The sequence below is a fragment of the Eulemur rufifrons genome, chromosome 2 (genome assembly GCF_041146395.1).
Source record: "Eulemur rufifrons isolate Redbay chromosome 2, OSU_ERuf_1, whole genome shotgun sequence".
Lineage (NCBI taxonomy): Eukaryota > Metazoa > Chordata > Mammalia > Primates > Lemuridae > Eulemur > Eulemur rufifrons.
In genome coordinates, this window is record NC_090984.1 from 16,517,240 (window position 1) to 16,544,365 (window position 27,126).

The 27,126-nt window shown below is 56.1% G+C and overlaps 2 protein-coding genes across 3 annotated transcripts; both read right to left on the reverse strand.

Annotated features, from left to right (window-relative positions):
• Positions 1-708: 708 nt before the first annotated feature.
• SHD (Src homology 2 domain containing transforming protein D) lies at positions 709-6,416 on the reverse strand. The gene is made up of 6 exons (XM_069497325.1): positions 6,109-6,416; positions 4,960-5,065; positions 4,693-4,881; positions 3,500-3,623; positions 2,467-2,586; positions 709-983 (listed from the first exon to the last, which is right to left on the reverse strand). The coding sequence occupies exons 1-6, from the start codon at positions 6,406-6,408 to the stop codon at positions 797-799; spliced, it is 1,026 nt and encodes a 341-aa protein (XP_069353426.1). The 5' UTR covers positions 6,409-6,416; the 3' UTR covers positions 709-796.
• A 7,332-nt stretch (positions 6,417-13,748) lies between these two features.
• On the reverse strand, positions 13,749-25,451 carry YJU2 (YJU2 splicing factor homolog). Of its 2 annotated transcripts, XM_069497342.1 has the most exons (8): positions 25,361-25,451; positions 24,010-24,110; positions 22,771-22,915; positions 20,769-20,903; positions 18,153-18,334; positions 17,009-17,129; positions 15,152-15,299; positions 13,749-14,255 (listed from the first exon to the last, which is right to left on the reverse strand). In XM_069497342.1, the coding sequence occupies exons 1-8, from the start codon at positions 25,382-25,384 to the stop codon at positions 14,134-14,136; spliced, it is 978 nt and encodes a 325-aa protein (XP_069353443.1). In that variant the 5' UTR covers positions 25,385-25,451; the 3' UTR covers positions 13,749-14,133. The 2 variants fall into 2 exon arrangements, with proteins under 2 accessions (XP_069353443.1, XP_069353436.1); XM_069497335.1 differs by lacking the exons at positions 24,010-24,110; positions 25,361-25,451 and having other exon boundaries at positions 22,771-23,348.
• Positions 25,452-27,126: the final 1,675 nt, after the last annotated feature.

The window sequence follows — 27,126 nt, forward strand, 5'->3', positions numbered from 1 at the left end:
TTGGGGGTGCTAAGAGATGTGAGGGGTCATCTGGGAATCCCAGAGCCCACTGGAGAGGCCCCAGGGACGAGGGGGCTCTGGGGACTCACCAGCCCCCCCATACAAGCCCCCTCCCCAGTCAGCATCTCCCCCCCAACCCCGGGCAGGCCTGGAAGTGGGGGGGGGAGTGAGGAAGTCAGGGGTTCCCTAGTGTTTCCCAGCCCCCCAGGGTCTCTGGCCTGACTGTCACCTTGAAGTGACACCAGCTGGGCCAGCCTCCCCTCCCCCACTTCTGCTGTTTCCATGGGGACAGATGTCCTTTCTGCAGATCAAGCCACACTGCCAGTGAGGAGGGGGCGGGGCTGGCCTGAGCGGCTCGCCAGCGCCCCCCCCCCACCAGTTTCTCCATCTTTGCATCTGCGGGGTGTCTGCTGGACGCGGCTGCTGTCCCCGGGCCTTTATCTGCCTCGTAGCTCTGTCCCTAGCTCTGCCAGTTTCCGTCCCTGCCTATGTGATTCTGGCTCCAACCTCCATCCCCAGAACAAAGAGCTGGGGTCACCCCTGCCCCTCCAAGGGTCTCACTCGCCGCTCATTCCTCTGATGGGGCCCCCATCAGTGCCCCGCGGGACACCCACGGTGACCATTTCGCAGACGGGGACACATCTGTGGCTCTCCTCCTGGGAGCCCGGGATCTCTGCCTCCCTGCAGCCCAGAAAGGACACGGGACAGACAATAACTTATTTATTTTTCACACCAGAAGAGGGTTTTGAGACACAATCTTGCACCCTAGAGCCCAGAAGGGGGCAGAAGGTCCCCGTCAGGGGGTCTGCGTGACGACTGGGTACAGCAAGGCCAGGTGCTCGGCGCCCTGCACGGGCAGTGGGCGCGAGCTGTAATGCACGACCAGCTCGGGGACGCTGGCGAAGGGCCCGCTGTGCTGGCCCAGCACCACCTGGTTCTCCCGGGTCCGCGCGAACTTCAGATGCAGGAAGCCCTGGCTGCTCCTGGGGGCAGAGGCCAAAGGGAGCCTTGAGCGCCCCAGACCCACCCGCGCTGCCCACCCCCCACGGTGCCCAGGCCCGGCACAGGCATCCCCAACATCTCTGCTAAACAGCGCTCGGTGCCAAGCTGTTGGCTCACTCCCCCAGCCCCGGGAAGGCAGACTGGAGGAGGTTCCTCCCCTGCAACGGGATGGCAGTCCCAGTGCCCGCCTCTCCCCAGATGTGGGAGGATCAGGTGCCACCTCTCTGTCCCTGCTTTCGTATGTTTTTCTGTCCCCTCTAAAGCCTAGTTCTTAGTCATTGCCATGGGGTGCAGCAGAACCGACCCCAAATCCTGGTGCAATCAGGAGGGGACCCCAAAGGGGACACCTTTGCATGGCACTTTCCACCCTGTGCACTCTTTCTCTTGATTTGCTCACAGGTCAGCTGATGTGTCACCTCCTCAGAGATGCCTCCCTTGACTGCTACTCACACTCAGTCCCACTGCCTCCTCGGGGTCTGAAACTGTGTCTCTGTCTGAGATTATCTCTAACTCTGGCATGGCCAGAGCAGCACGAATAGGGCCTGGAACACAGTAGGTGCTCAATTAATGTTTATTCAATGAAGGGGCAGAGCATAGTGGCCAGGAAGCTACTAGCACCCCCAGACTCACCCCACTATCTCCCCAAACTTTCTGATCCCTTGTACCAGCCCTCCTACCCCACCCCCACTAGTCAACCCCTGGTCTGGGGTCCGTTTCTCTCCACCTCTGGTGGATAGAATGACCTAGAACCTGGGAATCATTTTAGCATCATTATTAACATTAATGAAGCACCTCCTGTTTCCCAGGCAGTGTTGTCAACATTTTTTTCACCTATTCTTGTCATTTAATTGTTGCAGTACCAACAGGAAGTGGATGCTATTATTACCCTCATTTTACAGATAAGGAAACTGAGGCCCAGAGAGGTTGAGTAACTTAGCTAAGGTGACACAGCTAGAAAGGGGTGGAGTCAGGATTTGAACCTGCCCCCAAAGCCCTCTTCCAATCTTGTTCTTTTAGATTTTGCTCTCAGATACCCAGTAGACTCTTAGGAACAGTTTATAATTAGACGCACTTAGAATCTAGGGACAGAACCACATACATACAGGGTCTCAAACTCAAGTGCTCATGGGGCCACTCAGATTCAAGCTTCGGACAGACAGAAATGGATATTCTTCAAAGTTTGCACCAGGGGAGACCAAAGGAACCTTGTACACCTAGTTCCCCATCTTACCCAAGTCCGGGATCTCCTGTATGGCTTCCACTCCATCTTCTCGTATGCCTCTGATGACGGGGAGCTCATTCCCAGTGGCCTCCCTGGAAGCCCCGCCCCTGGTCTTAGAAGCCCCACCCACTGGCCTAAAACCCTGCCCACTGGCTGCTGGAGCCACACCTCTCTGCTCCCACAGAATTAACCCAAAAGGGTGACACACGCAATCTTGTGTCCCTGTGAGGCTGGGGTCTCACCTGAGGGACAGGGAACAGTCTTGGGGGCTGGTCTCACTGAGCCGCACAAGGTAGCTGCCTTCCTTGCAGAGCGCTAGAAGGTTCTCAGCATCTGCCCGGTTCAGCGGGCCATGAAACCACCTAGTGGGGTGGGTGGTACAGACATCTTAGGAAGGGCCGTTCCCCTTCAAACACACTCTGGCGTCGTCCGGGTCCATGCACAACCGGACGCACAAGAGCAAGAGCTTGTGACACCCAGGCCAACAAGCCAGGAAAATTCCCTTGGATTTTCCAGGAGGAGCCTGGTTATTGGGCAGACATGGTTGTCCTTGGGGGATAGCTGAGCCCAGGTTGAAGGGCGAGCTGCTACCTCCAATTGAGCAGGTACACCTGACCTTGATGTTTACAGCCTACCTGGCTGGGTCCCCAGGTGTCATCAGCAGCCCTCCCTCCTCCCCCAACTCCAATCACTTTCACGAGTTATGCTACAGCCTGTCTCCCCACCCACCCGTACCATTCATTACTTAATGTTTTCCTTTCACGTGCTCAAAGAGAGGTGAGCAGTTGCCAGCAAGGTGTCAAAGACAGAGGCGCACCAGAGACTTGGCTGGTGTTTGCATTAAAAGAAAACTGAAAAGAGAATAAACTTCACGTCCCCAAACTCCTGCTCCCCCTACTTCCATCCTAAGATCTCCTGGGGGTGAGAATGATCCTTTCACTCTGTTTGAGCCAGGCACCATTTTGGGGATTTTGAGACTGAGACTCAGAGAGGTTAAGTGACCTGCCCCAGGCCACACAGCCAGGAGATTCAGGGCAGGGTTTTGAACACAGAACCTGATACCACCAGGGAAAGGGACCCTATCTGATTATGCTTTTGTGTCTAGTGAGTGTGTGGCACACAGCAGGCGCTGGCGCCCGGTAAAGATTAATTGAAGGAATGAATGATGAAGTGATTGAATGAATCAAAGTCTTCCAGTTCCCCTAGTGGAGAAGGTGGAGTCTACAGATAAGACAGATTCAAGGAGCCTTTTCCACCTTCAGCCTCCCCACTCACGGCTGTTTCTCCAGGGGCAGGGCCGGGTCCACGCGCTCCGCGGGCTGGGGGCTCCTGGGCGGGGGTCTCCGGAGCTCCTTGGCTGAGCCTGGGGTCCTTTCCCAGTCTGGACTGTCAAACTGTACTGGAGGGAGAGGGTTAGCGAGGACAGAGTTAAGTCCAGCCTACCTCGTGGGGGCGGGACAGGGGCCAGCCAATGGCATTTCAGTAGGAAGGCAGTGCCGGTTTAGAGCAACCTATCAGAGCCCAGAAGAGGAGGGGGCTGAGTTTAAGTTAGGGGCAGGATTGGCACCAGGAGCAACCAATTGGCCTTCAGAAGCAAAGGGTGTGGTCATTCATAAAACCTGGGAGGCACGGAAGGGGCGGGGCAGTGCCATGAGCGACAAATCTGAGAGCAGGGGGCGTGGTTAGAAGGGTGGGTTAGAGGTTTCCAGGTAGGGGCCCCTTACTCCTGAATTCCTTTCTGGGTCCCGCCCTTACTGAGGCCGTCATAGAACTAGAAAATCACCCCCCCTGGGATTTGGTGACAGGTGGACCAAGGCACTGAGCCCCAAATCCCCTCCCAGTCATGCAAACTTCTGGGGCAGAGTCCTGGTGGCACAACTCTTCCTGGTCTCAGTTATTTTACTTCTTAAAGCTGACCTTACCATGGCCCCTTTTACAGAAGAAGAAACTAAGGTTCAGAGACTTCCCCAAGCTCACCCGATTCAGCTGAGAATTGACTTCAAGTCGATCCAAGTGACAGCTCTGAGAAAGGCTGCCCTCCCCTCCCCAAAGCTCCTGTATCCTTGTGCCCTTTCTAGCACTCGCTTTACAACCACCCTGGTCAGTAGGTGCTATCCTGACCCCCGTTTTACAGAGAAAGCAACTGAGACTCGAGAAGATAAAGTATCTTGCCCAAGTGACACAAACCCAGGTCTGGTGTGACACCAAAGCCATATTCCTGCCCCTGCACTACACTAAACAAAAGGGGTAGTTTCCATTCCACTCTAAAAAGCATTTCCATTTCCAAGGAAGATGCAAGTTTTTCCTTGGTGGAAGAATTTGTGACTATCAGTCATTCCCACTTTAGTTAGAATTAATTAGTAAACTACCAAAGTGGCATTGGATTCTACTTTGTAAGTTGAAACAGAGGATGTGACCAGACCAGACGAGGAGATGGAGGGACAGAGTATTCAGGGTCGGAGAAGCACCTGCAAATGCCCTGGAGATGTGGTCTTTTTTCCACTCCCAAGGCTGGTCATACTCCTCCGCTGGCCGTTCATCCTCCTGGGGCAGCCGGCTCTGTCGAGGCTTCTGCCCAGAAGGGGCCCCATCCCCTGTCTCTTGGTCCTGCTCTTCATAAGGAGTATCGTACAGCTGCACCCCTCTGCATGGCAGTTCTGGGAGGCCGAGGACACCAGTCAGCTCCTGCTCCCGCCTGGGACCCTGTCACCAACCCTCAAGCCCTGCCTACTCACCACTCAAGACCCGCTGCGCGTCATAGGGCTCCATGTAGCCATCATCTGGGGACGGGCGATGAGGCTGGGCATCGAAGGGATCTGAGTACTCCGTGTCGACTTCCGCCTGGGAAGAGAAGGCCAGGGGACAAAGTGCTCAGAGGGACTAAGGTGACGTTACACCCCTTGCCTGTCTGGGCCATCTGACACATCTCCGCCGAGCAGTTGTACTTTGGGGGGAGAGGGAGTCCACTCTGCCACCCACAGCATTCCCAGAGAGATGCCAGCTTCCCCTGCTGTCTCCCTCCGTGCCACTCTGATTCTACCCAACACGGACACCTGCCTCCCTCCTTCACCCACTTTAATGTTTATCAGGTGCCCACACTGTTCTAAATGCTTTGCATACATTTATTTGTGATACTGGCACTCTGTAAGCACATTATGATGCCCATTCTACAGATGAGGAAAACCAAGGCATAGAAAGGGTAAGGGTCACAGAGCTGGGACGTGAGAGGCAGACTTTGATCCCCAGCTGGCTGCTTCCCCTGAGTCCCTGCCCCATCTTAGCTAACCGCTACCCAGCACAGCCTCTGGGATTCCCGCCTCATCAAATCCTTCTTGGGCTGTTGTCTCCGCTGAGGCTTCAGAGTCGACTGCCCAGTCCTCTAGGGAATGTCTTGATGGGCATCGGAGACAGGACCGGGTTCAAATCTTAGTGAGCTAAAGCCCTGTGACCTTGGGCGAGTCAGAGCGCTTCTGTAAGCCTCAGTTTCCACCTCTGTAAAATGGGACTGACACCAGCAGGAAGGGCAGAGTCGTGGTGAGGGTGTTTAAGTGCCCAGAGGGGGAGTGACTCGCTTGGATCTGTTTTAGGAAGATCCCAAGAGCCACCAAAAGCCAAGGATGCTGAGGGGAGGGGGCTGGCAGATGGGGACAGCCAGAGAGTAGAACAGAGACAAAACAGGGCCCATCAGAGAGGCAGGAGGACGACCAGAGCTATGCATGGAAAAGGGACAGATGTCAAATTCTACCAAGCAGAGAGAGGGAGGACTGGGAAGTGGATGTGGGGTGCCCAGGCCCCCCCTGGGGTCACACATGAAACAAGCTCCCCAGGATCCGGGGAGCCCAGCCGCCCTCCCCAGCCCCTCCAGGGGCCACCCAGCCACGCACCTCCTCCCCGGGGCTGCCCAGCAGGGCCTTGGCCCTGGCCATGTCCGCAGCCTCCACCTTGATGAGCCGGTGCTTGGGGGAGTCGTACTTGGCGTCACCGCCGGGGCCCTTGCAGTCCCCGGGGCCCGCGGGCTCCGGCTCCAAGCGGCTCTCGGCATCCTCATAGGGGTCCTCGAAGTCCAGGTTCTTCTGCGCGCGGTAGGCCCTCAGGATGTCGCTGTCGCTGTAGTCCGGGGTGGGCGGCTGCGGGGGCGGCCTCCGGCCGCCAAAGCTCAGGTAGTCCCGTAGCCACTTGGCCATTTGGGCGCGTGTCACCCCGACCTGGCTACAGTCACACGGGGACCCACATGCCCTTTTCGGGGCGCCCTTTCCCAAGGAGGAGAAGGAGGGAGAGGAAAGAGAGGGAGGGAGGAGAGAGGTCAGGTGTGCCCGGGAGCCGGGTTCCGCATGGACCAGCGGGAAAGAAGAGGTGGCAGACGGGCAGAAAAAGGAGGCGACAGAGGAGGGAGCGGGAGGAAGGCCAGCTTAGCTCGGCTTAGGAAGGACTGCGGGGGAAGGGGACGCCCCGCAGGGCCCTGAACGCCGAGCGCGGGGGCCAGGGCGAGGGGCATCCGCGGAAGCGCGCGGAGTTTCCGCGGGCAGCGCGGTGCGGGTGCGCGGCTCCGCCGCCCGCCGCCTCCGGGAAGCTCTGGGGTCCCTTCGTGGGGGCCAAGGTCGGGGACGCCCCGCGCCCTCGCTCGGCCCGGGACGCCTGGGTTCTCAGCGCAGCAGCTGGCGGGCTCCCCCGGGGCGCGGGCACGGCGCGCCAAGTTGGGCGGCGGGGGCGGTGACCCCCGCAGGGCGCATCCTTTGTTGCGCCCCTCTGGGCTCCGGGGGAAGTCCCAGTCCCACGGCCCCCTGCCCGGCCGCCTAGATCCGGCCCCAGCCACCGGCACAAAGGGAAGTAAAAACCTCCTCCAATCCCCCTTTACGCTTTCGGAGAGAATTTACCCGCCGCTGCCGGCGCGCGGCCTGGAGGGGGACTTTGGGGAGGGGGCGCGCAGGCGGACGCCCCGGTCCCCACCAGCCCGGGCCGCGTCCCGGGCGGCAGCGTCAAGGCTTCCCCGCCTCCCCCTTCGCTGCGTCCCCCGCCCCCTCCCCTCCCCCTGCGCGCCCCTCCGAGGTGACTGAGACCTTCAGCTGTTCTGGGGACGCAGGGGGGCCGCTGCCTGCAGAAGGGAGGGGGGAGGCGGGGGCAGGAGTCGCCGGCCGGGCCCGCCGGCAGCTGGACGCTGACCCGGAGGACCGAGATCAGCCGGAGCGAGCGAGGAGCGCGGGAGGTGGGACAGAGGACACAGCGAGCCGTGCCGAGGAGGGGAGGGGGGAGGAAGGGGAGGGAGAAATTGGCCGGGAAATGGGGGGGTGGGCTGGACTTGATCGCGAGAAAGGGGTGAAATTGACCAGTAGAGGGGGTGACAGTGACCACTATTGAGGGTTGAAATTGAACGAACCAGTATCTCCAGGACATGGGCGGGTGAAAATTGTCGGAGAGGTCACTGGCTAACATTGATATTGTCGCCGCAGAAGGAGGGGGAGGCGGGAAAGGGAGGATGGGGATCTGGCTTCCCCTCCCCCTCTGTCCCCCTCCCCAGGGGACTAACTGGCGGTGGGGGGAGGGGTTGGGGCAGCTGGCCAGGGGAAAGGAGATGGTATCAGTGCCTGGCGCGTGGCCTCATCATCTGTCCCTTTGTGGCTTCTTGGGGGGGGACAGGGGAAGGGGGGCGGAAGACAGAGGGGTCTCCCTGTCCTGGCTGCCCGTTGGCAGCTGCGGGGGTGGGGGGCGGTGAGAGGGCAGAAAGGTGCCACCGCCAATTCTAGAACAAAGCCATTTTTTCTTTCCCCATGGGGGGGACTTACTCAGCTCTCCCCAGTTTGGAGTGAGAGAGGGGTGCTCAGGAAGGAGAGACCCCAGACTCCCTTCTCGGGGCTCCCCCAAGTTGGGCAGGGGCTCACAGCTTGGAGGGCAAGGAGGGCCAGACAGGACTCAGAGGTGACACAGCGATGACTGGCCCCCTCGGCAGGACAGTGGGGCGGGCACAAAACTTTCCACTCTCTGTGCCTTGGTTTCCTCATTTGAAAAATGGGGTTTCTAATAGGAAGACCCACCCGGCCTCCTCCTTTTATGGATGGGGAAACCGAGGCACAGAAAAGGGAACGGCTTGCTTAGAGCCACTCAGTGGCTCATTTCTGCCTTGGCGCCATCACGGGGGGCTCCTGGCTTGGGGTGGCACCGGAGTCTCTTCATGGAATCACCATTAGCCCGTTTTCCAGATGGGGAAACTGAGGCCTGGAGCCAACAAGACAAAGCCCCTGATGGCCGCAGGGGCCTCCACCCTTCTGTTCCCGCCCCTCCCCTGCACTGGCTGAGTCCCCCAACACAGACCTGTTGAACTCCGTCCTCCCTCCCTCCTGAAGCGCATTTACACGATCCACCCCCCCAGCCCCCACCCTCTCAGATCAGCGACAAGGCAGCCTCCCTGGGGACTGCCAGGGAGCACATCGGGTAATTGTCCTGTTTTCTGTCAGCCGCGAGGCAATTCCCGGCTCGGGGATGAGCTGTTGACAGATCTCATCAAATCTGAGTCCTTTCCCTGTCGGATAAATACTTGGTGTCTGAGGTATAAATATTTGAAAGGGACCTTCTAATTACAGCCTGTGTCAGGAATAGCAATTAGAGGCCCTGAAGGCAGAATCAAACGGCGTTTGACTTCCCGGCGCTTTTGAGTTGGCTTCCCCTGGGGCTGTGCCCCCCCAGCCCCAACCCCAAGGATGGGAGCAGGGAGGGGGTGGTGGAGCGGGACAGGAGGAGGGGGGACAAGGAAAGACAGCCAGGCTGGGGGTGTGGCCACCTCGCCGGGTGACCTTGAGTCGGCCACGTGACCTCCTGAATTTTGGCGTTCTGATCAGGAAGGGTGGGACCCCCAATCCCCTTCACGGGGTTCCCCCAGGTTGGGTGGGGGTTATAGTTTGGAGGAGAGGGGGCACCAGACAGGAGTCAGAGCTGACACTGCTGTGACTGCCCCCCACGGGACAACGGGCTGGGGGCGAAGTTGGCCAGAGGAGAGGAGCAGAGGGAAGGATGATGCCCGGAGGGGGCGCTGTGTGGGTAAAGGAAGGGAGGTGGGGTGGTCTGGGGGCAGTGGGGACCCCCTCTCAGTGCTCAGGGTCTGAGACGCAGTTTATGGGAGGGTGTCCTCCAGGGTGGGCGGGGCTTTTCCAGAGGTTCCCTCGGTTCTGGAATCCCAGCCCGCCTGACCTAGGTAATGACCTGAACTGCCTCTCACCTGAGAAGTGAGAGAGTAACAGCCAAACCCTGTGGAGCGCCGAACGCCAGGCCCTGTTTGGGGTGCTTTTTTGTTTTGTTTTGCTTTGTTGAGATGTAATTCACATACCCTATAATTTACTCTTTTATACTGTACAATTCGGTGGTTTTTAGTATGTTCACGAGGCTGTGCGACCATCCCACTATCTAATTCCAGAACATTTGCATCACCCCAAGAGGAACCTCACACCCAGTCAGCAGTCACTGTCCGTCTCCCAAACCCCCAGCCCCCGGCACCCGCCAGCCCGTCTCCATGGATCTGCCTGTTCTGGACATTTCCTATAAATGGGGTCACACACTGTGTGTCTTTCCGTGTCTGGCGTCTCACTGAACACGATGTCCTCAAGGTCCCTCCACACTGTAGCCTGTGTCAGAGCCTCGTCCCTTTTCATGGCTGAGCAATTTGTCATTGTGTGGCACACAGTAGGTGCTCAACATATGCTCAGGAGGGACCTCAGGAAGGAGCCAGATGAGTGGTCCCTGGCTGGGGGCTGAACCTGCTCTCTCTGTCCCCGAGTCCCTGTCTCACAGAGCAGCACCCCTAGATCCCTGGACAGGAGGGAGCAGGTGGGGCTAGACGTGGGCCCATGGGGGCCCCCAAACTCCTAACCTGATGGGGAGACGTGGCCCTGCCTTAGGAGCTCCCAGTCTGATAGGGGAGACCACTTCTGCCCTCCGGAGCCCCCAGACACACCTGTCTTTCTTAACTCAGTCTGATGGCAGAGGCATGACCTCGCGCTTGGAAGTCCCCAGTCTGAGGACTCGTGGCTCTGCCTTCAAGGACTTCCAGTGTGACATGGAAGAGACATGGCCCCACCTTTAGGGGTCCCCAGTCTGATTGGGGAAGGCAAGGCACTCCTTCAAGGGCCCCAGTCCGATGGAGGCGACACGGCCATGACTTGCAGGGTCCCAGTCTGATGGAGAGACACGGCCATGACTTGCAGGGTCCCAGTCTGATGGACAGACACGAGCCTGCATTTAAGCATCAAGAGCCTGGGACAGCGGGCGGCCCCCTCCTGCTTTGTGAAGCCCCGCTCAGGCGGCGCCACCGCCCCCCTCCCCCGCCCTCTGATGTGCTCCGGCAGCCAGGCGGCCCCAGGGGAGCTGATGGAGGAGATTTCGGATGAGGCCTGACAGCGTGACAGACGCGGAGCTGGTGGGGAAAAGGTGCTGTCGCCGCGATGGGGGCAGGGCAGCTCCTGTGAGCGAGGAGGCAGGTGCGGGGGGCGGGGGGGGGGGTGCCCAGAGGGTCAGCACAGATGACAGACTCCAATGTGTTGCTGTGCCTGTCCCTTCACTGGCTGAGCTCTGGGAACCCCCCCAAGGAACTGGGGGGGGGGGGGGCAGAGAGCAAAACTGCTCCCAGGACACACGGGGACAGAGAACAAAGCCTAAAAGCTTCTCAGGGAAAGTGAGAATTTAAAATAAAAATTCCAGCCAGGTGTGGTGGCTCACGCCTGTAATCCCAGCACTTTGGGAAGCTGAAGCGGGTGAATTGAGGGGAGTTTTGAGGCCAGGAGTTCTGGACAACATAGCCAGACCCTGTCTCTACAAAAAAGGAACCATGACTTCCAACCAGAGGAATACGGCAGAGGGGATGGGTGCCACATCTACAGACTCTCCTCTCTTGCTGGCTTTAGGAAACAAACTGCTGTGGGTTCAATATGCCCCTCAAAATTCATGTGTTGAAATTGAATTGCCATTATAACAGTATTAAAATGTGGGGCTTTTTTTTTTCTTTTCCTTTGAGACAGGGTCTCACCCTGTTGCCTGGGCTGGAGTGCAGTGGCATCATCATAGCTCACTGCAGCCTCCAACTCCTGGGCTCAAGCCATCCTCCTGCCTCAGCCTCCCGAGTAGCTGGGACTACAGGTGCACACCACCATGCCTGGCTAATTTTTCTGGTTTTTGTAGAGATGGGGTCTTGCTGGTCTCAAACTTCTGAGCTCAAGCGATCCTCCTGTCTCCGCCTCCCCAAATGCTCAGATTATAGGAGTGAGCCACCAAACCTGGCCCAATATATTCTTTCTTTCTTTCTTTTTTTTTTTTTTTGAAACAGAGTCTTACTCTGTTGCCCAGGCTAGAGTGCCGTGGGGTCAGCCTAGCTCACAGCAACCTCAAACTCCTGGGCTCAATTGATCCTCCTGCCTCAGCCTCCCGAGTAGCTGGGCCTACAGGCATGCGCCACCATGCCCGGCTAATTTTTCTATGTATATATTTTAGCTGTCCATATAATTTTTCTATTTTTAGTAGAGACGGGGCCTCACTCTTGCTCAGGCTGGTCTCGAACTCCTGAGCTCAAACAATCCTCCCGCCTTGGCCTCCCAGAGTGCTAGGATTACAGGCATGAGCCACCGCGCCCGGCCAATATATTCTTTCAATATAGCGTATGGATTTGCTGACCATCATAGTTGCAGCGGGTTGAACGGTGGCCCCCCAAAATATGTGTCTGTGTCCTAACAACTGGAACGTGCGAATGTGACCTTATTGGAAAAAGGATCTTTGCAGATGGAATTAGGTTAAGCATCTGGAGATGAGGTCATCCTAGATTTAGGTGGGCCCTACATCCAGTGACAACTGTCCCGATAAAAGACAGAAGACAGACACAGAGGACAAGTGAGGTTGGGTGTGATGAGTCTACAAGCCCAGCAATGCCAAGGGTTACCAGGAAACCCCCAGAAGTCGGGCGGGAGGCCTGGAACATTCTCCCTCTCAGCCTCATTAGCACCCCGCCCTGCCAACGCCTTGACCTTGGACTTCCAGCCTCCATACCGGACAGCACCGCGACCCAGACACAACCCAAAACGGAACGAACCGACCTTGCGTGCCGACCTCGTGTGACACGCCAGGAAGGACGCGATGTCACACCTGCAGTGCTCCTGCCAACAGACGTGCAATGTCAGTTTGATCACAGGCGAACGCCACACAGATCCAAACTGAGTCTACAAGATGACCGGCTGGGCTCTTCAGACATGTTAGTGTCATGTGAGACACCGGAAGGTTGAGGGACTAGCTTGGGCTACGAGAGATGACAGACGCGCCACAAGTGAATGTGACGCATGAGCCGGGATTTTCTTTGCCTTAAAGAACACTGTTGGGCAAGCGGTGAAATCGGAATGTGGGTGGCGTGTGAGTTCCCTAAGGCTGTCGTTACAAACTACCCCTAACGGGGTGGCTCAGGACAACAGAAATGTATCTCTGTCTCCGTCGTCACACGGTTGTCCTCACAGCCTCCTCCCTCCACGTGTCTGTGTCCACAGTGTCCCTGTTCGTAAGGATACCAGTCATGCTGGGTCAGGGTCCACCCTGTGAGGACTCAGTCTCCAAATGTGGTCACACCCCGAGGTCCTGGGGTTAGGGTTTCAACATACCTTTTTGGGGGAACACAGTTCAACCCGTTCCAGGTGGAGATTAGATAACTGTGCTGTATCCATGTTAAATTTCCTGATTTTAACAATTGCCCGTGGTTGTATTAATCAGACAGCGTCCTGGTTTATAGGGCACACGCTGCAGTATTTAGGGGTAAGGAAGCACCAGTGTTACCAATGGCTGCACGCGTGTAGACGTGCATCGCACACACGGTACACACGCACAGAGTGTATACACAGAGAGAGACAAATAAAGGAAATGTGCGTGAAAGGTCCGTGGGAGAATTCTTTCAACCATTCTTGGAACTTGGTGGTGAATCCGAAATGATGTTGAAATTAAAATAGAAACAGGTGTCAGAAGTGAGAGCTCAACCGCGTTTCTGCCAAGTGTCGGGGAGCACGTGATAAACACGAGTTCCTTCCTTCCCTCCTCCCGCTCCCTGCATGGCCCTGGCCCAGGAGAGAACCTTCCAGGGGGAGATTTCCACTGAGGGCAAAGCCAGTGACTCTCGGTGAGTATGAACAGCCCAGCCCCCGCCCCTTTGACGGCAAATCGTGGCGTCTGGAACATGATGCGCTTCCTTGGAGCCTGAGCTTCCCAGCGTGTGTTCTGAGAAAGTAGTTGCTCACGTTCATGAGGAAGCACATGTGAGGTTTGTCCCAACACTGACACTGCATGGGGACCAAGCCCCATGTCCCCAGCAGGGGAGGGCTCACCTCTGGCACGGAGGAGGGAACGGCTCACTGTGCTGCAAAGGCCCAGCCCTGACACTTGCTGTGCACGGGTGACAGGTATAAATATTTGTGGAATGACACCCGAATCCTGCTAGCAGGGGCCTTGCCTGGGGCCTGCTCCGCGGATGCTGGCAGAGAGAGGGTGCCCAGGCCAGTGGGGGGGGGGGTTCCTTTTATTGGTTCTAGACAGTTCCACGGAGGGAAAGGATGGGGCAGCTGGGGGTGATGCACCCATGTGCCTGAAACGTGGCGACGTGTCCAGCACTGCCCCAGAGAGGACCAAGAAGTCACGCTGGAAGGAGAGAGACGCTCCGCGGATGCCCCAGCCCCCAGCCCAGGCCAGGTGGGGGAAAGCGCGGGGTCCCTGAGGTGCTGCAGGGTGGCTGTGGGCAGGAGGGAGCCAAGTCCCAGGCTGGAGACATCACGGCCCTGCCAAGCTGGTGCTTGTCCCTGTGGCTCTGGTCGGTCCAAGGCCACCTGCCCTGACCACCAGCAACTCCAGCGTCCGGCTGGGCTGAAGCTGGGCCTGTGACCCTTGACCTGGGGTGGGCCCCCGTGGGCTCAGTTGCTGCCGTTGCTGTCGTTGCTGTCGTCACTGTCCAGATATGCACCCAGCTGGCTCAGGGAGGAGGCGGCGGGCGGTGCGGGCGCAGGGTCAGCCGCCTTCCTGCTCTGCGGGGTGCCTGGGGGGGGAGGCCGGAGTCAGCTCCCAGTTCCAGGGCAGCGGAGCCTGGGGCTGGCCACTCCTGCTAACGTGCGAGGCCCAGAGGTGACAGCACAGGAATGGCCTGGCCCCTCTGGAGGGTGTCTGGCGGGACCCACTGCAGATCTGAAGCCACGCGCCCTGTCACTTGGCAACTCCACTTCTGACAACCGACCTGTGGGAACCCCCGGCGGGCAAAGCCATGGAAAATGTAAACGACTCCAGGTCCAAAGTGGAGCCATGCATATGCATACGGTGATTAATAAGGGCAGATTTCGGGCCGCCATGCACGCCCGCTGTGTGGCTTCGGGCAAGTGGCCATACCTCCCTGGGCCTTGGTCTCCTCATATGACACATGGGGCAATAACGGTGCCGGCAGCAACCGCTCGAGTATATCCGTGGCTCGCCGTGCGCCCAGGCCTCCTGCGAGCGCTCGACGTTGGGGGGGGGGTCACAGAATGAACCAGAAACCCGGGCTCCAACCCCACCTGCGAGGGTATTCTCCGCATGTTACCAGACAGGAAACTGAGGCCGGGGTGGCGGTGGGGGTGGGAGACCCCTCAACCAAGGCCACGGAACAAGCAGATGGAGCAGTGGAGGACCTGGTGACAATGACCCCCGCTAAGGGACTTGACACTTGGTTTCCACACTTCTGTGTGACTTGGGTTTTAAAAGCGAGCACTTGCGCCTTTTGTAATTAAAAGAAAAAGGAACCCGTGTGCCTTCTCCCCTGATGCCACTGACTGGCCCTGGGGGGTCATGTCGCCTCCCACCCCCATCCATGCCACGAAGGCTCCAGGATGGCGCTGGGGGTGCTGCTGCCCCCTGGGGGCTGAGGGAGGCACCGCGCTCGCCTCTGGGGACCTGGGAACCTACCTGGGGCTGGTGTCACCTGGCCCTCTCTGGTGCTGCCATCCGGGTCTGCCCTCGGCTTCTTCACCATGACGAGGCCTGACAGGGGGGCCCTGCCGAGGCTGCCCACGCTCTGTTCCCAGCTCTCCACCCGCCTCTTGGCCTTTGGGGCCTGCGGGCGACAGGGGCACGTGTGGGGGTGTCTCGCCCAGCCCCAGCCCCATCTGGCCACACCCTGCGCCCACAGCTACCAGGGGAACCTTTGCCACCCCGATCCCTCATTTGCTTGGTGAACTCCTACTCGTTCCTCAACACCCAACTCTGTGAACCTGTCCTCACAGCTCAGGCTGATGGCTGCACCCGTCGCACCCATGCTGCCTGTGAACCGTGTCCCCAGCTGTGCTGCGCTCACCGCTGGCTCTGCAGGGCCACAAACAACGCCCGGCACGGAGTAGGTGCTCAATCAGTGTTTGAGCAAATGAGTGAAAAAGGAGGCACCCGCCCTGGGGAAGGGTTAGGGGAGGCAGCCCCACCTCCGGCTCCTGTCACACGGAGGGGGCCCTTCAGTCTGTTTTTTGTTTAAGTAGAAGAATCTAGAGCCTCGGGGTCGAGGAGGCCGTGGCGGTGCCCCGTGTCACCAGCCCACTGCAGGAAGAGCGGAGGACAGGAGACAACGCCTGTCTGCAGAGGAGCCAGGGCACGTGACAGCAGGCGGGGAGGGGGTGGCCACTGTTGACACGGTGTCGGGAAGGTCCCCTTAGAGAAGCGGTTCCTGATAGACAGCAAGGCCACCGAGTCATCTCCCCACCTCCTCGCCGCCCCTCAGTCCTGCTCGGGGCCTTTGCCTTGCTGTCCCCTGTCCCCTCCACCTGGAGCACCGTCCCTTGGATGTCCACCTATAAACTCCTCCCCGTCCACATTCTTTAGCCTTCTGGAACGCCACCATGGAGCCCGAGACAGGCTGAGCGCTAAGAGTTACATGGATTTGTTCCCAAACCTGTTTCTGCGTGTGGTACTCGTAATCATTAAACTAAACCAAGGAAACACAGCGGGGAGGAGATATGTTCCTTCCTGTGAAAGCTAAGGAAAGGCCAGGCCTATGGCTCACACCTGTAATCCTTGTATTTTGGGAGGCGGAGGTGGCAGGATCGCTTGAGGCCAGGAGTTCAAGACCAGCCGGGGCAACATAGCGAGACCCCCTCTCTACAAAAACTTCTTTAAAAAATCAGACAGGTGTGGTGGAAGACGCTGGCCACCCACCCAAAGCCCTTCTTCCCTTCTGTCCAGTCAGAGGTGCAGCCAGGCCCGGGCCTGCTGGAGGACACATCTCCCACTTCCCTTGCAGCTAGATGTGGCCGGGTGACTAAGCTCTGGCCAGTGGGATGCAAGAGGCATTGGGGTGGGGCTCGTCTGAGGCTGGGCGATCCCCACACCCTTCACCTTCTCACAGCCGGAACCTGAGGGTGCTCTGAGTCAGCTGTGACCACACAGCAGGAACTGAGGCTCCGGGATAACACTGGAGCCTGAATCCCTGAGTGACTCTGTGGAACAGAGCTGCCCAGAAGTCCCAGACTGTCCCGTCGGGACTGCTACGTGACTGAGAAATAAGTTTTTATGTTCTTTATGTCCCTTGTTTCTACATGTAAACAGGGTGGGCAACATACAGACCCATAGGCCTGTCACCTGCCTTTGTAAATAAAGTGTTATTGGCACACAGCCAATAAACACTGACTTACACACGGTCGACGGCTGCTTGTGGGCTACAAGGGCAGAGTGGAGCAGTTATAACTCAGGCTGCCTGGCCTATTAATAATCCAACCCCTGGCTCCACCTGTCTCTGCATAGCCTGAGAGCCCACAGCGACCCAGCAGGCCCACTCACCTCGTCCAGGATGGCAGTGGGGTTGGGCCTCGGGGCTGGCCTGGGTGGGGCAGGAGCAGCATCATCCTCCGAGTCGGAGTCCTCTAGCAGTCTCCTCTTTCTAGCCTCCTCCAGCAGGGCCCTGCGGGACACAACGTGGAGGCTCAGGATATGCTCTGAGGGGGCAGGGGAGGGGACAGTGCCCAGGAACCCCCTGCCGAGGCCTGGTGGGGCTCACTGGCCAGACTATGCATTCCTGTCCGCAGTGAACAGGTGGGAGGGAGTGGGGGTCGCACAGATCACTTTTTTTTTTTTTTGAGGCAGAGTCTCGCTCTGTTGCCCGGGCTAGAGTGCCGTAGCGTCAGCCTACCTCACAGCAACCTCAACCTCCTGGGCTTAAGCGATTCTCCTGCCTCAGCCTCCCGAGTAGCTGGCACTACAGGCATGCGCTACCATGCCTGGCTAATTTTTTTCTATATGTATAATTTTAGCTGTCCAGATCATTACTTTCTATTTTTAGTAGAGACGGGGTCTCGCTCTTGCTCAGGCTGGTCTCGAACTCCTGACCTCGAGCAATCCTCCCGCCTCGGCCTCCCAGAGTACTAGGATTACAGGAGTGAGCTATTGCGCCTGGCCTATAGATCACTTTTTAAAATTAACTTTTCTGTGTCCACTGGGGGCAGTGGCTTGGTTAAGAGCCTGGACGATGGACCCCAGCCTGGCTGGGTCTGACCTTGGCTGGGTCACCTCGGCTTGCACAAGCCTGGATCTGATAGGAGGGGCTGCTGGGCCTAAACTGCACAGGCCAGGCTGGGGGGCCACGTGACCAGCCCCACGGAAACCTGGGGTCTCTGTGGCTTCCACGTCATCACGGCTCACTGTTGGGGGTGGAGCACATCCTGTGTTCTGGAAGCTAGGCCTGGCCTCCCCGATGTACCTCATGTGCTTTTTCCCTTTGCTGACTCTGCCGTGTTCTTCTGGCCTCGAGGACAACCACGTGCTGAGTCACTGTGGCTGGGGTGGCCTTGGGGACCCCACCATAAGAGAGCAAGCAAGGTGGGCGGGTGTGGAAAAGGTCTCTCTGAGAAGGTGACACTCGAGGGGGGCCAAGGAAAGACCAGAAGGGGGCGTTCTGGGCAGAGGCCGCGCGGTGGCCTTGACTCACGCGGTCTCGCGCTCATCCTCTTCCTGCTCCTGCTTCTGCCGCTCCTCCTCGGACAGGCGGTGCTGCCGCAGCATGGCCTCGAAGTCCACGTGGGCCTGGCGCTGGTTCAGGTCCTTGAGCTCCTGCAGGTTCTCCAGCACCTCCATCTCCAGCTTCGAGTCCTTGGTCCGGTTCTCCAGCACCTGCCGGCGCGGCGGGGGCGGCTGAGCACACAGGCCCCGCACCCCGCCTGGCCCAGGGGTTGCCGTGGGGAGGATCCCACCGGGCGCCTCATGCTGCTCAGGGACATCCCACCCGGTCCCCGTGCTGGGCCTGCCTCACAGGGCAGGGGAGGAACCGCTCCGTCAGTGGTGGAGCTGGGATTGGAGCCCACAGCAGGCGGGGCAGGGCCGGAAGAGTGTGGCTGCAGGCTGGGGGGCGGGGGGTGGGGGGCCCGGATGGCCGCCAGCTCCACCATTAAGTAAAAATAACAAGGAAGAATTATAAAAGAAAATGTGAGCGCCCACCGTAGGCCAGGCCCTGGGCTCAGATGTTCCCAGATATAACTCATTGAGTCCCCACAGCAATGCCCATTTCACAGAAAAGGAAAGTGAGGCTGGCTACCCCAGGTCTCTGAGAGGTGGCTTTGGAGCAGGCGGAACTGGGTGTGAACCCTGTCCTGGTGGTGTGACTGTTGTACTCACCCTTTGGAAAATAGTAGCGCTGGTGGTTTTAAAATATGTCCACAGATTCTCTGATGCTCCTCCCTTTAAAAGGTGGAGCCCAATTCCCCTCCCTCCGAGTGTGGACCAGACATGGCGACGCACTCTAACAGAATATGACAGAAGGAACGGCTTGTCCCTTTTGAGACGAGGACACAAAAGATGCCGCACTTTCCTCCCGGCTCTGTCTCTCAGGTCCTGTGTGCTGGGGGAAGCTGGCAGCCATGTTGTGAGGAGGCCCAAGCAGCACCAAGGAGACGCCCACGTGGCAAGGCATGGAGGCCGCCTGCCCACAGCCACGTGAGGATCCAGCGCAGAAGCCGCTCCTCCAGCCCCAGCTGACAGCTTGAAGGCAGCCTCCTGAGAGATCCCAATCTAGAACTATCCAGCTAAGCTGACCCTGGATTCCTGACTCTCAGAAATTGGGGGAGATGATAATGTTTGTTGTTTGAAGTTGCTAAGTTTTGGGACAACTTGTTACGTAGCAATAGCTGACTCATACCAGCGTAACAGCCCCTTGCTGTCAGTGTAAGGGTAACTGAAGTCACACACTGACAACACTGGAGCAGCTGTGGGCACACAGTGAACCCTGGCTAAGGCCCACTTCCCTCCCCGCTGCTCTGCCCGGCTGCTGGAAAAGCTGGATCAGCTCTGACGTGGCTTGCTCAGAAAGCGCACGTGTGGCAGAGGTTGGGGAAGGTCCAGAAATAGATGGGAAACATGGGAGGGGACAGGAAGGAACACAGTCATTTCCCTATTTCTGAGAAAAACACGTAACTGTCCCATGGAAGGTGAAAATCATTTCTTTTGAAGAATAACAAAAATAGTGCTGACATTTATAGAGCACTGACTGTGCCAGGCTCTGCTCTTAGGGTTTAATGTGTATGGACGCATTTAATCGTCACCACCATCACGTGAGGAGGGCATGGCCATCGAGTCCATTTCACAGATGAGGATACTGAGGCCTGGTGAGGCCGGGTGGCCTACCTGAGCTCACACAGGCGGGAAATGCTCAGAACTTTTCCTTCTACATACCCCATCTTAATTCCCACTGGCCCCCTGCGTCGTGGGACCTGTCTTAGCAAACTATGCGCCAGCGACTGCAGGAAGCACCTTCTGCTCTGAAGACCGGCTTCCTGCCTCTCTATTTTCTCCTGCTGTGTAGAAATTTGCCACAAATTCAGAGGCTTAAAACATCTCAAATCCACCAGCCTGAGCAAGAGCGAGACCTCGTCTCTACTAAAAATAGAAAGAAATTAGCTGGACAACTAAAAATATATACAAAAAAAATTAGCTGGGCATGGTGGCACGTGCCTATAATCCCAGCTCCTTGGGAGGCTGAGACAGGAGGATCCCTTGAGCCCAGGAGTTTGAGGTTGCTGTGAGCTAGGCTGATGCCACGGCACTCACTCTAGCCCGGGCAACAGAGTGAGACTCTGTCTCAAAAAAAAAAAAAAAAAAAAAAAATCCACCATCTCACAGCTTCAGCAGGTCGGAAGTCCGGCGCGGCACGATTGGGCTCTCCGGCGGGGTCTCGACAGGCTGACATCAGCTCCCGGAGGCCACCCACTGTTCCTTACCGTGTGGTGCCCTCCACAACATTGCTCCTTCAAATCTGGGGCTTCCTCTGGCTCTAAACCCACATTAAAGGGCCCAGGCGATGGCTCAGGCCCATGTAGCCAATCTCCTTTGCTGAGGCCAGCGACGGTGCCGTCACACGATAACCTAATCCCGGCCGTGGGACCCTCCCAACTCAGTCCTGGGGACGGTGCCAGCTGTGTGCACCAGGAGGCAGGGCCTTGGGGGAGGTCTTGGAGTTTTACCAACCATGCTGCCCACGGACCTGAGGTGGAAGGGCACCGACACGGCCAGCACCCGCACACGCACACAGGCACCCACACGGCACCCGGCTCACCTTCATGGGGTTGTTGAGCTCCTCGTCCTCCCTCTCCTTCTGCACCCTCTTCTCCTCCTCCTCCAGGAGCTTCTCGGCCTGGAAGTTCCGCGTGGCCCCGTGCTCCATGGTGTAGTCAGTGTTTTCTGGGTCTGTCTGCAAGGGAGGAGGGGGAGACGTCAGCTCCTATGCCCCTGGGCACTGGAAGCTTCTGCTGAAGCACTGCCACCACGAGGGGCCCCTTCGCTTTGTTTCTCACTCCTTCTACCTCTTCTTTCTTTTTCCTTGTCTTATTGCTTTGGCAGGTGTGCTCCTTCCTCCCTAGCGCTCCTGTCTCCCTCTGCAGAGATGCCCGACTCCCTGGTGTGGACTTTGAGCCTCTTCCCCACCTGCCCACTGACTCCCTGCGCCCTCCACTCCATACCCTCAGCAGGTGCGCAACAGGAGTCCAGGCCTTTGCACATGTGATTTCTGGCCTTTCTCGTGTGTGTGCTTAGGAACATCTTTTCTTTGATTATAAACTATGCACAAAAGTATGTATAGAGCATGTGCCTATTTTTTTTTTTTAAGAGACAGGCTCTGGCTCTGTCGCCCAGGTGGAGTGCAGTGGTGTCATCATAGCTCATTGCAGCCTCTGACAGCTGGGCTCAAGCGATCCTCCTGCCTCAGCCTCCCAAAGCACTGAGATTACAGGCGTGAGCCAGCATGACCGACCAATGCTATTTTTGTTATCTAAATGAAGAGGCTAAATATAACGTGATATCCTGGATTAGACCCTGGAACAGAAAAGTGACATTAGCAGAAACATTGAAATCTACATCAAGTCTGGAGTTGTGCTAACAGTTACATTCTAGGATCGGTTTCTCATTGTGACAGATGCCCTGCGGTTACTAAGATGCTAACATGAGGGGACGCTGGTGAAGGGTGGATGGGACCAGTCTGTACTGTCCTTGCAACTTTTCTGTAAGTATTCCAAAATAAGAAGTTCATTGTTTAAAAAGAGAAAGTGAGGCTGGGCGTGGTGGCTCACACCTGTAATCCTAGCACCCTGGGAGGCTGAGGCAGAAGGATCGCTTGAGCCCAGGAGTTTGAGGTTGCTGTGAGCTAGACTGACACCATGGCACTCTAGCCCGGGCAACAGAGTGAGATTCTGTCTCAAAAAAAAAAAAAAAAAAATCAAAATATAAAATGTCTAGGACAGGCCAATTAATGGTTGCAGGAGCTACAGGAGCAGGGACAGGCAGAGACTGGTAACAGGAATGGGGTTTCTTTTTGATACGACGAAAACGTTCTGGAACGACACGGAGGCAGTAGTTGCACATCGCCAATGAACTAAAAACCACTGAATTGTACACTTCGAAAGGCCGATTTGTCTGGTATGTAAATTACATCGCAGCAAATCTATTACTAAAAAGCAAATAATTAATAGGTATACATTTTAAATGTACTTTTTGTTTATTTCAATCAAATCTTATTTTTTAATGAAAGAAAAAAAAAAGCTCGTGGCGAAAAAAAAAAAATACCAAAACACTGCATCAGTACAGGAAGAAAAAATTTTAAGTACTCCTCAAATCCTTAGGGTAACAATTAGACGTAGAAACATAATTTTTTTTATTTCAGGAAATTATGGGGGTGCAAACATTTTGGTTACATGTTATGACTTTGCCACATCCCAACCATGATTTGAGACATTCCCTTTCCCCCCTACAATGCTCACCGCGTCCATTAGTTGTGGGTTCACCCACCCTCAACCCCCCATCCCCAAAGAATGAAATGTAATTTTTGCTGGCTACGTAACATTCCATTGTGCAGTAATTAGCTCTTCCAATCCCCTAATACGGTGTATCTAGCTGCTTCTAGCTTTTTGCCTTTACATACTATATAATGGAGCCAGGATCATGTTCCCCAATCACCGTCTGTTCCCTGGGGATACACCGGGAGGGGGTTTGAGCAGGTAACCCCCAGGACCCTCCCTGTCCAAGGGTGGCCAGGGGAGGAAGGACGGGCCTGGCCGGCCACCTACCTTGAACGTGATCTCGGCCAGGCAGCGGGTGCACTTGATATAAAAGCGGAAGATGGGCAGGCCCAGGTAGACCTCGTTCTGCACTGTCTCTTTCCGCGCGTTGAACTTCTTCCCCTTGTAGATGTACTCTCCGCATGTCTTGCACCTGGGGGCAGGGCAGAGAGATTGCGCTCTGGGTACTCTGGGTCCTACTGGTAGGATGATATAGTATCCTGTGTGATCACTGCTTGCTTGCCTCTGGAGACGTGGACCTCCCTCCCTGCGCCCCCAGCCCAAGCACGCCCACCTCCTGGCCATGCCTACGGACACCTCCAGCTCACTCCTACACCAGGGCCTTTGCTCTGCACTCCCCACAGCCCGAGACACCTTCATTCCTCAGACCTCAGCTCCACACACATCCATCTGACGTTTCCCTGACACCCCAGCTGCATACCCACCTCCCTCCTCTGCCACCAACCCAGAGACTCTCCCGCCTGTCTGCCTCATGTGACCCGCACACGCCTTGCATGAACCCGTCTGAGCTTTGAGAATCTCCACTCCCGGTTAGACTGTGGGCTCCATGAGGCCAGGGACTTTGTCTCTGGCCCCCATCATAGACTGGCATACAGCAGGTGCACAATAAATGAGTGCAGAAAGAATAAATGAAAGAATGAGGGTGAGAGAGAAAGGCAGCTCAACAACATGTAATCAGAGACCAAATTGCATTGACCCAAAGATGCCTTTTGTAATTAGGCATATGTGATTTCAGATATGCCAAAATGTGAAAAGTTGTGGGGTTCAGAATTGTTTGAATACAGTAATTCCAAAGTACCACAAAGGACCAGATCTGGGTACTGTGAGGGCCTCCCAGAGGGGCTGAGATTTGAGCTAAGACCTGGAGGGCAAGGAGGAGCCACATGAGAACAGAGGGAGATGGGTTCCAACAGCAGCAACAGCATGTGCAAAGGCCCTGAGGTAGGAATGCGCACAGCTGTTGAAGGAGGCAACATGTGTGTACGGCCCCATCTCTGTGCTCACATTTTTAGTAGCCATCAAGACCTCGAGGCAGGTCCTGGTTGTGGGCTCTGCGATGTTGGGGGGTTAATCCTGAACAGTGAAGAGAGTGAAGCTTGGAGCAGTCAGTGTCTGAGCTGGGACCAGTGACCCAGTCCGAACACTGGGGACAGGCAGCCTCTGTGGACACCAGGCACTGTGTCCCTCAGCCACAACCAGAGTAGGGGCCCGGTGCAGGGTGCTCACCTCATGTTGAAGGGCGCCATCAACCGCACCACGTACTGCCGGTCTTTGGGGAGCTTCAGTTTGGGGATCTTTGACGGGTCGAAGTCGGGTGGGTAGTATTTCTGAGGGGAGGAAGGAAGCGTCAGGTGGAGCTGTTTTTGGAAGCAGAGGCTGGCCATGGGCAGAGGGGAGGGACTCTGGGGAGCTGTGTCAACGGTTCCCCAAGAACACCCCAGGTTCAGTGATTCGCAGGGAGGACTCAGCATAGCCACAAATGCATTTAATCCTCCCAACAAGAAGTCATGACAACAAGCGTGAAACAGTGTCTACAAGGGAACCTCACAGAGACCCCGGGTTGTTGTCGGGGGCTGCTCACACAGGCACTCTCTGCTGGCAGGTGCCACAATTCCGGACTCCCAGAAACAGAGCCGGGGATCACCATAAACCATACCGTTGGCGCAGCTTAAGCACCGCCAGCCATTCTCATCGGGGAACGGTGGGAACCATCCTGAAATTCAAGTTGCCAGATGCCAGCCGAGGGCAAAACCTGGCATGCTGGTCTTTCTTAGCAGAGCAGTTACTCAGGCTGATGGAGTCATTAATAACTCTAAGAGTCACAGCGAGGCAAAGGCAAGTTTGGGTGATGAAAAACAATTTTCACTGGAAACCCAGAAAAGAAAGCACTTTGTGTTCTGAGCACCTATTAGGCGCCAGACACTACACAGAGCCCTTTATCTCCCTGGGCTCAAGGATTCCTTCCAAAAGCTCCAGGAGACAGAGCAATGCACCCATTTCACAGAGTGGGAGTCCTATGGGTTTCAGCGACTCAGGATTCAGACCCAGGGACATCACTCTGGGGGAAATGGTGTGGTCTGGTGATTAGGAGCACGGGCTAACAGAGCCCGGTTTTCCCTTAACAGAGTTGGCAGCAGGAGTTGAGAAACCTGCAAGCCTAACCCCTCCAAGGAACGTGATTGGCTAGAGATTTCCTGTGGGGCGGAGCTTAACAGACTCCCGCCCCAGAAGGGGATGGTGCACAACAGAACGGTCACTATTTTAAGAAAGCCCCGCCTCCAAGGAAAGCGATTGGACCATTCCCTTCAGAAAAGCCAATCAAGTGAAGGGACTGGGTAAACATTTCAAGCTCCGTCCCCCTAGGTGATTGGGTATGATCCAGCCCGGAAGCGAAGGGTTAGCGAAGGCCCACCCCCCAAGGAAGATGATTGGGAGGGGTTTGGGGAGCCCGACCCCCGCGGAAGGCTGTTGAGGAAGATGTAAAAGAATCCAAGAGGAGATTCCAGGAGATCCCTCCACTCCCGGAGTTCCCGGATATCCCGCTCCGCTTAAAAAGCTCCAGTCGCTGAACACTTACGTTTAAGACTTTTCGCTCCGACATCTTTGCCTCCTAATCGCCTCACAAGCACCAGAGAACTAGTTAGTCTAGGTAATTACCGTGCTTCTCCGAGCAACCCTTATTTCCGTTAACGTCACTTCCTTCAGCCTGTATTATTGGCCACAGCATATACAGCTTCCATTTTTCATTGGCTGCCATCCCCGCCTATCAAGCTGCGAGTCCTGCTGTTTTTCCTCCGATAGTGCAACCTCCGTAGCGCGAGATGAAGGTTCCGGGGTCGGGGGGCCTTATGGATTTGGAGAAGTTCTGAGGAGGCGCTGCGTCTTCTCAGGCGACTCCTAGGAGGCGCAGCCCCTCCTTAAAATGTCGTGTCACTCCTTGTTGTTTTTTCTTTCATTCAGCAAATATGTAGCCCCTGCGCTGAGTGCTGGGCTCTGGGAACCTGCACATCCTTAATGTGCATTCAGCCCTCACAGGGGGACTGGGAGCTACACATGTGGCCGCATAAGAGCACCTTGGATGCCCCATCACGTGTTTATCTTGCGTCATGAGCATCACCTTAAAGATCAGGCTCCAAATCCACCTCCCAAACACACACAGTATATCCCAAATATCCCTCCATTGCCCACCACTGTCTTCCCTTTGAAGAGGACTGTCCCATCCCCAGCCTCCTCCCCTCTCATGAATGTTTTGCTCTATGTCAGATATCTTGCTCACTGTCAACAGAAAAGAACCCAAACTCTGTAAAATAATTTAAAGAGGTTTATTCTGAGCAGAATACGTGTGACTATGGCCCAGAAAGCCATGCCCAAGAAGTCTTGAGCAAGCGATCGCACCACGGTTGGGTTACGGTTTGGTTTTATGTATTTTAGGGAGCCAGAAATTACAATATAAAATCATAAATCAATACAGGTACATTGGTTTGGCTGGAAAAGGCAGGCCAACTGGAATCGAGGGGCTTTCAGGTTATAGGTGGATTTAAAGAGTCTCTGATTTGCAGTTGGTTAAAGAAATGAAGCTTTGTGTAAAGGCTTGGAATATCTTAAGTTAAGGAAGCCTGCTGATCAGAGCAAGACACTGGACATATACTGAGACTCAAGAGGTCTGTTAAGTAAATTGATGACCTGCAGGTGTGGTTTAACCTTTCTCTTAACAGGCTTGTCTGACCTCCCTTATCCTCATGGCTGGCATCTCGGCTGTAGGGTTTTTCTCGGGTTCCCTTGGCCAAAAGGGGTCCATCCATTCGGTCAGCTGGGGGGCTTAAGATTTTATTTTACTTCACATCACTAATGGGAGGACACATCAGAAAGCAAGAAATAAGATTCCTGCCGTCACAGAAATCATTGTCTGGTGGGACACACAGACAGTAAACAAACAAAAAGGACCATTTTGGGGCATGGTAAATGATCAGAAGATCATAGTATAGGACACTGTATGGTGTTACATAAAATTTACAGGAGGCCATTGGTTTGGACAGAGCTCCTGCACTAGGCCCAACAGACCAGACAAAAATGCCACCAGGCCAAAACTGTATTATTTATCTGACCTTCCCAGAAATCAGGAGAAACAAAGAGAGGGAGGGTGGGAGGGAGAGAGAATCGCCAAATTCCCCAACAGGCCAGTTATAGCCAACATGATAAGGAAGCCCCCCTCTGCTTTAACTTTTCCCAAGAAAAGTAATTTTGAAGTCATCAATTGCTTTTATGTTTTCTGTTTCTTCTTTCCTCATCCCGTTTCTGTCTAAAAACCAGCCTCCTCTGCTCAGCTCGTGGGAACACTCATTC

Excerpts from the sequence above, each read along its gene's own strand:
- SHD (XM_069497325.1), bottom strand. The coding sequence starts at position 6,408 with ATGGCCAAGTGGCTACGGGACTACCTGAGCTTTGGCGGCCGGAGGCCG. Across the intron at positions 5,066-6,108 it reads TGGGCAGCCCCGGGGAGGAG|GCGGAAGTCGACACGGAGTA; the intron begins GTGCGTGGCTGG and ends TTCTCTTCCCAG. Across the intron at positions 4,882-4,959 it reads CGCGCAGCGGGTCTTGAGTG|AACTGCCATGCAGAGGGGTG; the intron begins GTGAGTAGGCAG and ends TCGGCCTCCCAG.
- YJU2 (XM_069497335.1), bottom strand. The coding sequence starts at position 23,142 with ATGAAGGTGTCTCGGGCTGTGGGGAGTGCAGAGCAAAGGCCCTGGTGT. Across the intron at positions 20,904-22,770 it reads TGGCCGAGATCACGTTCAAG|ACAGACCCAGAAAACACTGA; the intron begins GTAGGTGGCCGG and ends CCTCCCTTGCAG. Across the intron at positions 18,335-20,768 it reads AGCTCAACAACCCCATGAAG|GTGCTGGAGAACCGGACCAA; the intron begins GTGAGCCGGGTG and ends CCGCGCCGGCAG.